This window comes from Macaca mulatta, chromosome 11 (assembly GCF_049350105.2).
Source record: "Macaca mulatta isolate MMU2019108-1 chromosome 11, T2T-MMU8v2.0, whole genome shotgun sequence".
In the NCBI taxonomy this organism is placed as follows: domain Eukaryota; kingdom Metazoa; phylum Chordata; class Mammalia; order Primates; family Cercopithecidae; genus Macaca; species Macaca mulatta.
The window spans coordinates 18,440,381-18,454,272 of NC_133416.1; the positions used below are offsets into that span (position 1 = coordinate 18,440,381).

The window sequence follows — 13,892 nt, forward strand, 5'->3', positions numbered from 1 at the left end:
CCCAGTTATAAAGTGCTACCCCATTTACTTTTTTTGACTTATTTCCTCCGTGATGTGTGTACATACATATATAAATGATGTATTACATACATATTTTTCTGAACCATTAGGGAATAAGTTGCAGACCTGTTCACCTGTTACCCTTAAATACTTCAGTGTGTGTTTCCTGAAAACAAGGACAAGGACACTCTTGTACCAAGCCACAGTAGTGCATCAAAATCAGGAAATTAACATTGATAACCATATGGCCATTAAATCTACAGAGTATTCAGATTTTGCAGATTGTCCCAATAGTGTTGTTTATTAGGTCTAGGATCAGTTGTTTCATATTTCTTTAATATTCTTTAGCCTAAGAATACTAAGAACAGTCCTCAGTCTTTCCTTGTCTTCGACAATTACGGGCCTGTTATTTTTGTAAAATATACCTCAGTTTGGGTTTGTTTGGTATTTTCTCACAATTAGATTCAGGTTATACATTTTTGGCAGGCGTACCATGGAACTTTTGCTCTGTTCTTCTCAGTGCATTATTTCAGGAGTCACAGGATGTTAATTTGTACTATTATTGATGATGTTCCTTTTTTTACTTGGCAAAGATGGTTTCTGCCAAGTTTCTCCATTGCAAAATTAATAAGTATTTTGCATTTTAATAAGTAATTAATACAGATTATGAATGGAGATATTTTGAGACTATGTTAATATCCTTTTCCTCATCTAACTTTTATTCACTCTTTTAGCATCCATTGATGATTTTTCAGCTATTACTTTGATTTTCTAATTCTGTCATTTCTTCTATACTTATGAGTTGGCATTACCAAATCTGGGCATGATGTGGAACCCTAGAAAGCCAGATGTGGTATTGACATCCCTCCCTCCCTTCTTCCCTCTGTCCTTACTGGTCTCTCTTCTTCCCTCCCTTCCTTCCTGTTTGTAAGAACTCATTGATTCTTATTTTACTCAATTGGTTATAATCCTTTACCATCATTATTTATTTTGATACTCAGATAGTCCCAGATTTGGCCAGTGGAAGTGTAACTGTTCACTGGGTTCACCTTGCCTGCTGCCTACAGAGAGCCAGTTTCTCAAGACAGGGAATTACAGTAGAGAAAGAGTAATTCATGCTGAGCCAGCTGTATGGCAGACCAGAATTTTATTCTTACTCAAGTCAGTCTCCCCGAGCATTTGGGGATCAGTTTTTAAGGACAACTTGGTGGGTTGTCAGTGATCTAGGAATGCTAATTGGTTGGGTAGGAGATGGAATCCTAGGGAATTGAACCTGTCCTCTTGTGCTCAGTTAGTTTCTGGGTAGGGGCCACAAGGTTGAATGAGCCAGTTTATCAATTTGGATGGTGCCAGCTGATCCATCAAGTGCAGGGCCTGCAAAATATCTCCAGCACTGATCTTAGGAGCAGTTTAGGGAGGGTTGGAATCTTGCAGCCCCCAGCTGCACGACTCTTAAGCCATAATTTCTAATCTTGTTAGTTCTACAAAGGCAGTCTAGTCCCCAGGCAGGAAGGAGGTTTGTTTTGGGAAAGCGCTGTTATTATCTTGTTTTAAACCATGAACTATCAACTAAGTTCCTCCCAAAGTTAGTTCAGCCTGTGCCCAGGAAGGACCAAGGACAGCTTAAAGGTGAGAAACAAGATGGAGTCAGTCAGGTTAGATCTCTTTTACTGTCTCAGTCATAATTTTGCAAAGACGGTTTCAGGAGCTGCTTCAAACTGGCTCCTCTATCCTTTTTATGTTCCCATCATTCTTTAGAAACTTCCTTGCTTTCTTGTAATAGATGTTTCAGGTGTATCTTTGACTTTGTCTGCTCCAGCTTTGGAATCAGTCATTTCTCCAAGGAGCTCTTCCTCCTTTTATTGATTAATTGTATTTAGAAACCAAGATCTGGCTGCTAGGTATAACTCATTGTTATTCGGATGTTATTTTTCTAGACCCTCTTATCAGACAGATCTAGTAAATACATGAACGTACACATATACACAGCACACACATAGAAACACACATTCATTTATATTTGTTTATCTGTATGTCAGTCTATAAATCTGTCTTAGAACTTACCACTTCACACTGATAACCTCTATTACACTCCAGCATTGCATGGTTTATTCTTACTTTCCCCTTCCATATTTATACCCCTTCTCTTGTCAGTGAGAAATCTTGCTCCCATTATCCATTATCTTCAGTATATTCATCTTTTTGATCAATATTTACCTAGTTGATCAATTGCTTTGTATTTGACAATCTCTAGAGCCTACGGGTTATCTTCCTGGCTCTACTTACCACGTCCTCCCCAACCCCTAGAATTTTCAGTCCTCGCTGGTAAGGACTTTCACTTTCCCCAGAGCTGACTGCACGTCCTCCTCACCTTGCCTCCACCCTGATGTGGCAACATGCAGGCTAAGAATTTATCTAGGCCCCAGTGACATGGGGGCTAGGTTTCTCTTCACCTGCTTGGCAGTATGTGACTTGAGAAAATCCCTGCTCCCTCTTGTCTGTGGTTGAGAGCTCCCAAAGACAGAGTTCAGAATCATCTTTCTAAATCAACAAGAGGCTCTTTCATTTTAGTTATAACAGCTTAAACTTTTAGAGTAAGTCAGCGTTTACCATCATTTTACATGTGCTTATTATTAAAGGTGGATCTGAAGGAAAAATGATTATCTTCCTAACCATTTTAATACTTTTATATTTATTGGCAGAATTTGAGAAGGGTTTGAGCTGTAAAAGTAAAGCTCTCCTATCTAATCCTGAGGAGAAAAATGAATCCCAAGTAACACAACTAATCAGCGGCCAAGCAAGGGCTGAAAAGTCCTCATTCAAAAATGCGAACTCTACTGTAGCACCATACTCTTGTTTTCTTCCCATCCAGGGGAGCTAAAAGAGCAATTTATAGATCATTTTTAGTGTATTATACAAAATTAAGTATCTTAGGTTTCTGAATTACCTTGGGACTTTTCATTTTATGCAGCTTTTTTACCCTAGAAGCATGAAAACCAGGTCTTAGGATTATAATGCCCATCTGTCAAGTGAGTAGTTTGAACTGGAAGGGAATTGACATCCCTTTAGGTTCTGAGTTTTGACGACTCTGTGGCTCGAAGCACTGCAGTGTATTTCCCTGAGAATATGTTGTAACTACAGTGAGTGTGCCTGTGCATGCATGTGTGTTATGTGTGCTGGAATAGAGGCAGAAAATTTTGAGGAAATACAGTTTTATTCCACGTATGAAGGCATGACGAGTCCTTTCTGTAAGATTTGGGGCAGGTCATTCATCTCTCCATGTCTCACTTTTCCTTTTGAGATGGAGTTTCGCTCTTGTTGCCCAGGCTGAAGTGCAATTGCGCAATCTTGGCTCACTGCAACCTCTGTCTCCTGGGTTCAGGCGATCCTCCTGCTTCAGCCTCTCTAGTAACTGGGATTATAGGGGTCCACCACCACACCCTGCTAATTTTTTGTACTTTTTTAGTAGAGAAGGGGTTTCACCAGGTTGACCAGGCTGGTCTCGAACTCCTGACCTCAGGTGATCCACCTGCCTCGGTCTCCCAAAGTGCTGGGATTACAGGCGTGAGCCACTGTGCCTGGCCCACATCTTACTTTTCACATTGGAAACATGAAGGTAACTGAACTATCTCACAAGGGAATGGTTAAATGGTGTGTGGAGAACACTGAGCATTTTTGAGGGAATAAGCTTTGAAAACGTAGGGGATTTCTTATCCTTTAGAGTAATTATTCCTCATGAAAAATTTTTTGGAAAGGGCATCTGTTGAACTTATTACTTCACTTGTAATTTCCTCTGCGTGTGTGGTCTAGCAGCAATTATAATAACCCCACACCCCACCATTGTCCTTTCCTATGAACATAGGGGAAAACCTGCTCATTCATTTTTCCATTGTTTGGCTTATTTATATTGAAAGGAAAGTGCCAGCTGAGTTTGTTAAAGGATATAATTTGAGATTGACTGGGTTACATTTCAGCCATCAAGCCACTTTGATTAGCATATGTCATTCATCTAGTTTCCAAGGTGTCTATCATGGTACTGTCAAAGTACTCAAAATGACCTAAACACTAATAATGCTTCTTTGTGGTTTCTATGGCTTGTGTTGGAGTGAAGTGGTCTATTTTTTCTTATATGTAAGATCGGCAAATTCTAGTTGTGCTTTCATAAGTATTAGGACAGTGCTTGCTTTTTTTTGTTGTTGTTGTTCATTATAGTTATTTTTGGGTTTTTGGAAGTGTATGAGAAAGAATGTGGGAAGCTGGTATTGAATGATTAAATGCCTACTAAATGCCTCGTTCTGTTCTAGCCACATGTATTATTTAATCGTCACAAAAATATGTGAGCAAACCGAGCCTCCCTAAGTAATTAGGCTTAGAGAAATTGAATAATTCCTAAATGTTTACACAAGTAGCAAGTAGCAAAAACTGTCTTATGTCAAGAGTCTGCTATTCAATGTAGCATGGGTTCTTAGCTTAAAAACAAACTTATTTGTGATATATAGTAAACTTTTTTTCCCCAGACTGTTTTTTAGGGGCCCAAAGAGATTTTATGTTCTTTAAGGAACATAGATCATGGTGTCCTCAGCTTTTGTAAGTCCCTCTGTAATCTGAGCCTGATAAGCACCAAGTAATAACAGTAACACCATCACTGCTGCCACCAGCAACTTTGAAAACAGGAACTGACATTCCTTGAGCATGAACAATGTGCGGGATATTGTCCTTATCTATTCATGTATGTTAACCTGTTTGATGCTCAAAATAACTCCGTGAGGTGTGCATACTTCTATCATTCCCATTTTGTAAATGAACGTGGGACAAGTTTAGAGTTAAGTAACTTACCCAAATCAAACAATAAACTAGTAGTAGAGTTGGGGTGTGAATCCATATACTCAGGAGAACCCACATTATTGTCTACAATACCATACGTCTTCAGTAAATATTCATGAGTTGAAGATGAACAAAACCAATTCTGATTAAGTGAAGCTGAAAGGGGATTTATTATATTAGAAAGACATAAAGCAGCTCACTGAATAAGGAGGAAGCCTTGCTTGGAAAAAAAGCAGGACCATGAGAGAATAAGGAGCAGAGGACACAGTCAGATTGTGCCACAGGAAGAGCGTGGTCCCAGGGCCACTGCTGGTGCTGCTCCTGCTGGCCAGCACAGGTACCACACTGTTGGCTGGTCGCTGGCCTCTGGGACACTGGACTTTTGGATCTCCTGCTATTGCTGATACCGCACTAATAAGGAAAATATCTAACTATTCTTTCATCTTTGCCTCACTGTGTAAGATTCAAAGGCCTGGGTAGAAGCAATCACTTGATAGAGCCCAGGTCACATTTTAAAAAGACCAGATTTGGTATAACTTTTGATGTAATTGTTCTAGTATATTTTGGGCAGAATGGTAACAAAGAAATGACAACTTTCTACCTGTTAAACCTTAAAGATTAAGATACTTTCTCAGAAAAACTTGACCCTATTATGTGGTAAAATAGGCCAGTAAAATGATTTTAGAAATTGGCAGTTAACGAATGAGAAGGCATTGGCTGCATATTTGTAAATCCAGTTATGTTGTAAGTGAGCACTTTTGGTTAATTCTGTTTGGATCATGGATTAAAGAGCATAACTTCCAAATGACTGAATCATAAAATACCTCTGGTTTTCCTGGTTAATTTTAACTATACTTCAAGAAATTCACTTGGCATCAGAAGGTAGTACTCTAGAAAAAGGATGATTTTTTTGGTTCACAAATATGGCTGTGATCAGTGTTTTAAGAATTTGTTTTACAGGCCAAAGTTCACTTTAACAACTGCTATAATAAAATACTTTCAAGCCTTGTCTGATGGCTCACTGATTGTAAGCAGTAATCCATACAACAGAACTTTGGTTACTGGAACTGGGTCAGGCCATGAAATAAGATTTGACTTTTATAACACAACACTTAGTGGAAATTCATTTTACTAGAATTCTGAACTTAATAATTAAACTTTTTGAGTGCTTATAACATGTCAGGCAGTATGCAAAGTACTTTGTATCTCTCTCTCTTATTCCTAGTAACCCTGTAAAGTAAATATTATTGACACCTTAAGGATGGAGCTGATGCTGAGAGAAATAACTTGCCGAAGGTCCCACAGGAAATGATGGAGTTGGGTTTTAAATCTGCATTTGTCTCACTCTAAAGCCAGCTTTTAATGACAACACTGTTTTGTGGAAGAAAATCATTAATTAAATCACAAGTTAACTTGGATTAGTGTTCTTGGATTTTTAGATCAGAAGATTTTCCTTGTCACTTGTTCTTAGAGAACAAGTTTCTTTTTTTAGATTCAATAACTCAAGAAATGTCATTCCATCCAATTCATTCTCTGAATTATAAGAATATATAAATTTTTTTGCTACATAGTCTATCACTATTTTTAACATTCTTATACAGGTTGTCACATTGAAGGCATAAGTAGGATGATTTTCTCCCAGGTTAGGTAGATGGGCAGGGTAAGGTAGGTGGTGTGGCATCTCAGATCAATCATCCCTAGTACTCAGAACTGCGCGTTACTAAGGATCTGTGAAAATAGTCTGTTCTTTATTGAAGAACCTTCTGTGGGTACCATCTCTCAGTGGTAACAAACTTTCTAAACTGAGCATCTTGGAATAGAATATTTGCTTTCATTTCTCTTCATTTTTCACTTTTGAGCTTCAAGTTCATGTTTTCTAGGACTGAGAAGGCAAGTTTTATTTGGCCGTTACAACTCTTGTGGTTTGAACTGAGTTTGCTAACTTGAGACTAATTTTTCATTTTTTTATGTACTTTAGTAAGCCTGTGAATTACAGAACTCTCATTTTAGCTTTAAGAAATGCTTACCCCAATGCTTATTATGAATGTTTCCCTCCTGCTTGGTTTAGTCCATGTGCTTATAAAACTACTTCCTATGAAAGATTCTCAAATACAAAGGAAAGAAAAAGCCTTGATCCTGATACCATGGCAGTAGCCTGAGTTCAAGAAATGAAAGTGGCCAGCCTGATACAGGGTAAAAGCCAAAATCCACTGGTGTCATTGAAAAAAGACTTAAATAAGTTTTTAAAGATTTAATACCCATGATTTTGGTCTAATTTGCTTACTAAAATCCTGTTACCTTTCATATGAAATGTTACCTTGAATATGAAATATGAAATAAATCTGGGCACAATGTGGAACCCTCCAAAGCCAGAGGTGGTCCTGGGGTCATGGGCTCAGGGGTTAATAGATTCAAGGCAGCATCTCTGAGCCTCCCTACAGATGGCTTTGTGCACATGCATCCAACACTACCTGGCCAGGCTCAACACTTTTTAGTCAGATATATAAACATACTCTGGCAGGCAGTGGGGCAAGCTGCTGTGTCTTTATTGTCATGAACATAACTCTCGAGAAAGGTGTGTTTTGTATTTCAACCAAAGAACCTATTACTTGTGAATGGAAGAATTAATGAGAACCTAAGATTTATTTTATTACTTTTCAAAGGGGTACACCACTGTATGTATAGTAGCTACATTTGTTTTTTGTTGGAAGCAACCATCATATGGACAAGACAGAAATTATTTATAATTTGCATGTCATTATGATATTTAAAAAGCTCTATGTCTCTGGACCTCAGGCCAGGGCTTAGAAACGGTTTCATGGTAGCAAACCAAGCATTCCTTGTAACAGGATGTGAACTGCAACAGAATGCTCCAGGCAATGTTAAATTGGGGTGATTTTTAGAAAGTGACAAATGTTTTATGTTTCCTAAATGTGAAATGGGTTCTACCAGCTCTAAACGGCTGCCAAGTTATGTTATCACTTGCCTGCTTTGTAACTGCCTCAATTATTTTCTTTCCCAGCCCTGTATGATGAGATTCGTCAGTTTCGCAAGGCCTGTGGGGAGGCTCATCTGAAAACTATATTAGCAACAGGAGAGCTTGGATCTCTTACTAATGTCTATAAAGCCAGTATGATAGCAATGATGGCAGGTAAGTGTTTTGTATTCAAATGATGTTTTCTATTGAATTGATGTTTTTAGGAGAAATTTAAGTAAGTGAAAGCATTTAGCTGTTATTAAACATGCTAACCACTTGGAATTTTTTTTGTAGGAGGAATCCGATATTTTGTAAAAACATGTCCAGTGTGAAGTGGTCAAAAACTCCTGGCTGTCTTCCACATTTTTTTTTTTTTTTTGTGGCATTTCATTGCTGCACTATGCTTATAAGGCAGTAGATGGCTCTCTTGTTAGTGAATTGCCTTCTGTTTTATTCTTTGATTATTCACTCATCAACATATGTTAGACAGGAATTTCTTTAACTCTGACTTACTCCTCTCTGAATGTAAGCTTTTCATTTATCTCAGAGATATGTATCCATACTATCTGAGACAACCTCTGCCTTTGTTTGCGTTAATGTTTTAAAATTTAGTGCAGTATCATTGATTTTTATACTTTCAAATATGAGTTGACTTATTCTTTATCTCTGAACAGCAGGTCGATCCATTTAGACATCCACGCTTGCAGCCTAGGAGTCATGCTTGGTGCTTTCTTTTTCTCACCTCACATAAATCAGTGAATAAGCCTTGAGAGTTCTCTCTAGACCTCTTTGCTGTGTTTGACACGTCTTCCCTCCATTCTAAGTGATGCTGTCTTAGGCCACCATCCTCCTCCACAGGGATTACTTCAGCTGTTCCCCGTCTTCTTGACTTTTGTTCCCCTCCAATCTGTTCTCCACACTGTCGCCACAATTTTTTTTAATGCTAATTTTATTATGGTACTGCTTGCTTAAAATTCCTTCAGTTGTTTCCCTTCCTCTTCATGGTAAAATGTACATTCGTAGATTCTTATTTTAAAAAGGTCTTTCCTAAGACCCTGGCTGTGCCTCTGCCATCTCATTTTCCCGTCACACCATGTTCTCCGGCCATGTAGAATTACTTGCAGTTCTCTGCAGATGGTGCCATCCAACCTTTTGAGTCTTTGTACGTTCTGTGTCTGCCTCCTGCCTGGAATGCCTTTTGCCCAAATAACTCAACATCTTTGGGTTCTGCACAGGTACCACCTTTTTCAGGAATTATTTCCCCTGATACTGCTTCTCCCCCTACTGTTTGGCTCATTATCTCCTCTGTGTGTCCCCACAGCATTCAGTTAAAAGCCCTGTCATATAACTTATCACATGACATTGTGATTGAGTGTTGAATTTCTAGGTGTCCTTCTAGGAGCCCTATATTTGGAGGAAGATACCTGGTTTCTCTGGTCTTGAATCTGGGCCAGCCATACTCTTAGGTACTTCTCGAGTGCTCTGTCAGGCCTAGCAGATCATTCCTTGGAACTCTACTGAAAATCAGCCTACTAGTCATCAGTGGTGTGGTTGGTCTGGTCACAGCTGCTGTATCTAGAAAATATCTGCACTTGTCATCTGAGAGCAAAATCTCGGAAAAACCTAAGGATGAGAAGGGATGGAACACTTTGAACAGTTGTTCGTCAGTGATGCTGGCATTTCAAAGCTTCATAGTAGAAGACTCACTGTGCCTCTTACGAACGTGGGAAAAGCCCCTTGGAGGCTACTTGGTGTGCAGGTAACCCCCCTTTTATGCTCCTTGCTAGCACAAGTGATTGTTAGCCCGGGTAACAAAGTAAAAGTTTGGAGACGAATAACAGCAGCCGCTTACAGTACATGCTTTGTGGTAGCCACACTGTTGGTTGTACTCATGAAGCTGAGGTACTCCTCAGGGTCACATCGGAGCCAATCTTGTGATACCTGTTACCCCAGCTGTTATCCTGGTCACAATGAAAGTGTATTCATTCTGGAGGTCAGCCAACCCTGTCCTAACCACAGCACCTACTACTCATGTGTCTGAAATTTATTCCCTCCAGTGGGTTCTTGGTCTCGCTGACTTCAAGAATAAAGTCGTGGACCCTCGCGGTGAGTGTTACAGCTCTTAAAGACGGTGTGTCCAGAGTTTGTTCCTTCAGATGTTCAGGTGTATCTGGAGTTTCTTCCTTTGGTGGGTTTGTGGTCTCGCTGACTTCAGGAGTGAAGCTGCAGACCTTTGCAGTGAATGTTACAGCTCTTAAAGTTGGTGCATCTGGAGTTGTTTGTTCCTCCCAGTGGGTTCGTGGTCTCGCTGACTTCAGGAGTGAAGCCACAGACCTTCGCAGTGAGTGTTATAACTTGTAAAGGTGGCACGTCCAGAGTTGTTTTCTCCTCCTGGTGGGTTCGTGGTCTTGCTGACTTCAGGAAGGAAGCCGCAGACCCTCACGGTGAGTGTTACAGCTCATAAAGCTAGTGCAGACGCAAAGAGTGAGCAGCAGCAAGATTTATTGTGAAGAGCAAAAGAACAAAGCTTCCACAGTGTGTAAGGGGACCCGAGCAGGTTGCCGCTGCTGGCTGGGGTGCCCAGCTTTTGTTCCCTTATTTGTCCCCGCCCATGTCCTGCTGATTGGTGTGCTTTTACAGAGTGCTGATTGGTGCATTTACAATCTTTTAGCTAGACACAGAGCACTGATTTGTGCATTTACAATCCTTTAGCTAGACGGAAATGTTCTCCAAGTCCCCACTCGACCCAGGAAGTCCAGCTGGCTTCACCTCTCCCACTCTAAATAGGATACCCCAACTGCTGTTGGGAATTGGGCGATGCCCGCTCTAGCTACTTCCTGCTGGATGGGGGTGAAGAAGGGGCCCTGAAATTGTAGTGTCCTCCAGAGGAGAACTCTTTAGGCCAGTGAAAGGGCCAGCGGGTCAGTCCAGGGGTCCTTGGTAGAAGTTGTTAGTTGAGCTCATTTGGGGTTCCATTTGTAAGACTGTAGTTTGATGGCCTTGATTCTAGAGGAAACAAATTTGACAAGGAGGTTAAAAATAAAGGGCCCAAAGGTGAGTAATAGCAAGATGGCTGTCACAGGACCTAGAAAGGGGAGAAGCCATGTCGCCCAACTCCAGAGGTTGGTATAAGAGTTTGAAAGGCGATGTCTGATTTCAGAAACCTTTTCCTATAAATGTCGGGTGGTATCTCGTACTATCCCTGACTGGTTAGTGTAAAAACAACACTCTTCCCCTAAGAAGGTGCAGAATCCTCCTTTCTCAGCAGTGAAGAGGTCTAGGCCTTGGTGATTTTGGAGAGTCACTGCTGCCAAAGAGTCTATTTGGGATTGTAGAGTAAGAATAGATTTTGTTATTTCTTGCAAACTGTCTGAGGAATCCTTTGAGAGTGTATGGTAGTAGGATAATACATGTTGCACTGTTAACTTTTAGCAAACTTTAGTTGAAAACTTTGTAAGTTTGGGATTTTAATTTTTCTTTGCTATTAATGAAACCTCGTTCAGTTCATATTAACTTAGAATTGGTATAGATGACTCCTTCCTGATTCTGTAAGTATTTTAAGATTTGGCTGAGTGCAAACAACTCGCAGGTTTGAGCAGAGCAGTTATTAGGCAATTTTTCTAACTCTGCTTCTACAAGAGTTTCCTTATCAATTACTGAATACCCACTGTGTCTTTTTCCCTTAATTGCCTAGGAAGAACCATCTGTTGTCCTGTCCTGAAGGGAGTTCCTCCTAGATCTGGTCGGACCTTTGTATGGTAATGAATTCTGATTTAGATCCCGTGGTAGGAAACCTGCTGGGTTAAGGATTTTTGATAGGAAGGCTATGGGTTGTCAGTGGCCTCAGTGCTTTTGGGCTACACTCTTGTTTACATTGACAACAAGGTGGTGTTGGAGTGTTATAGGGTTACAGAGAAGACCTTCAATTATCAATTATAGGTTTTAAATTTACCCTGGTTTTTAAAGGAATAGGGTATACTGTTTTTTCTTTACCACTTCTATCTCTCTCTTTCTCTGTCTCTGATTTCTTCTTTGTCTGTCTCTCTCTTTCTCTCTGACTCCCTCTTTGTCTCTTCCTGTCTTTCCTTCTTTGACTTTCTGTCTCTCTGTCTCTTCCTCTCTCTGTCTCTCTTTGACTCTTTCTTTGTCTCTGTCTCTTCCTCTGTCTTCTTCTCTTTGTCTCTCTGTTTCTTCCTCTCTCTCTTTTCTTCTGTCTTTGACTTTGTCTCTCTTTCTCTGTCTATCTCTCTGTCTTTCCTCTCTGCTGGTTTTGGCAGTGTAAGACTGCCACCTCCTTGGGTTTTTGCACTGTGTGCAATAACTCCATGGTTTCCTTGTGGTATTTAATGGGGGTTCCCCCCAGAGGGTAGGAACTCCCTTTCTTTCCATATTGCAGCATGGGCATGCAGGATTAGATAAACATACTTGCTATCTGTATATACATTTATTCTTCTTCCCTTTCCCAGTTCTAATGCTCGGGCAAGTGCCACTAGTTCTGCCAACTGGGCGCTGGTCCCTGGGGGAAGAGGCTTACTTTCAAGTACTGTTACTATGGCATAACCTGCCCTTCGTATCCCATTCTCCACAAATGAACTTCCATCGGTATATAGGTTAAGGTCAGGATTAACTAAGGGGACTTCTAAGAGATCCTCTCGGGTGGCATAAGTCTGGACTATAATTTGTTGGCAGTCATGCTCTGTTGGTTCCCCATCCTCTGGGAGAAAAGTGACAGGGTTGAGGGCCACACAAGTACATATTTGAAGCACTGCTCCCTCAAGGAGTAGTACCTGGTGTCTGAGCAGGTGGTAGTCTGAGAGCCATAAACTTCCTTTGGCACCTAGTATGCCATTTACATCATGAGTAGTCCAGACAGTGAGGTCCTTTCCTTGTATTATTTTGATAGCCTCTGACACTAAAGACAGCCACCCCCACAACTACCCATAAACAGTGAGGCCAGCCTTTTCTACTATATCAGTTTCCTTACTTAGGTATGCCACTGGTTATGGGGTTGTCCCACGAGTCTGAGTAAGGACACCAAGAGCTATTGCTGCTCTCTCTGTGACGTATAAAGAGAAGTTTTGTCCCATGGGAAGACTTAAGGCTTGAGCTTGAATTTGTTCCTTCCAGTGCCTAGACTTCAAGGTTGATTCCCTTCTCAAGCAGGGGACAACAAATGGGTAACTTGTTCCCCATATTCATGTAGATAATAGCTCCAGCCTTGGCTAATATATCCCTCCCTAAGACATAACAAGAAAGGCATGTGAAAAGAGAAAAGTCTCCCAATTACACCTGAGGAGGTGGGAGAAATACCTGGTTACAGGCTGTCCTAGGATTCCTTGGTTGGTAACGGACCTTGAGGACAGTTGTCTGGGATAGGAGATTAACACTGAGAAGGCCAGGAGGAAGTCAATTTCCTGGCCCTCAATGGTTAAACGTACCCAGGGCTCAGTGAGGGTGATGACATGAGCTGGCGCTTGCCCTGGGCATCCTCAGTCCTGTTGTTGGATCATCTGGTTGTGGGCTTCTGGCCCAGAGAACCTTTGTCCTCTGAGGCAGTGCACCTTCCAGTGATTGCCTCGGCATAGTGGACATGGGCAAGGGGGCAACTTCTCATTGGACAATCTTTTTTAAAGTGTTCTTGCAAACCACACTGATAACAAGCCCCACCAGGTGATTGGCCTGCTCCATTTTCTGTCCTCTTTGAACCACCAAGGTTTGTATGTCTGAGGGCCATGACTAAGGCTGTGGTCTTTCTCTGATCTTACTTTTCCTTTTCCACCTGTTCCTCTTGGTCCCTATTATAGAACACTGAGGTTGCCAGGTTTAATAATGCCCCCACACAAGTATACATATGTAACAAACCTGCACGTTATGCACATGTACCCTAGAACTTAAAGTATAATAATAATAAAAAAAAAATAATAATGCCTCCAGATTTTGTTCAGGGCCCAGGGCTCGCTTTTGGAACTTTCTTCTGATATCTGCAGCTGATTGGGTAATAAACTTATCTTTTAGAATCAATTGACCATTGAATGAGTCGGGTGACAGGTGAGTATATTTTCTTAAGGCCTTCCGTAGCTGCTCGAGGAAG

General features: G+C 40.8%; 1 protein-coding gene across 1 annotated transcript in view; it reads left to right on the plus strand.

Moving 5' to 3' along the window:
* Positions 1-13,892, plus strand: part of DERA (deoxyribose-phosphate aldolase) — a 129,795-nt gene that overhangs the window by 57,011 nt on the left and 58,892 nt on the right. The window contains exon 6 of the mRNA XM_015151207.3: positions 7,847-7,975. Within this exon, the coding sequence (XP_015006693.1) occupies positions 7,847-7,975 (129 nt within the window). The remainder of the gene's footprint in view (positions 1-7,846; positions 7,976-13,892) is intronic.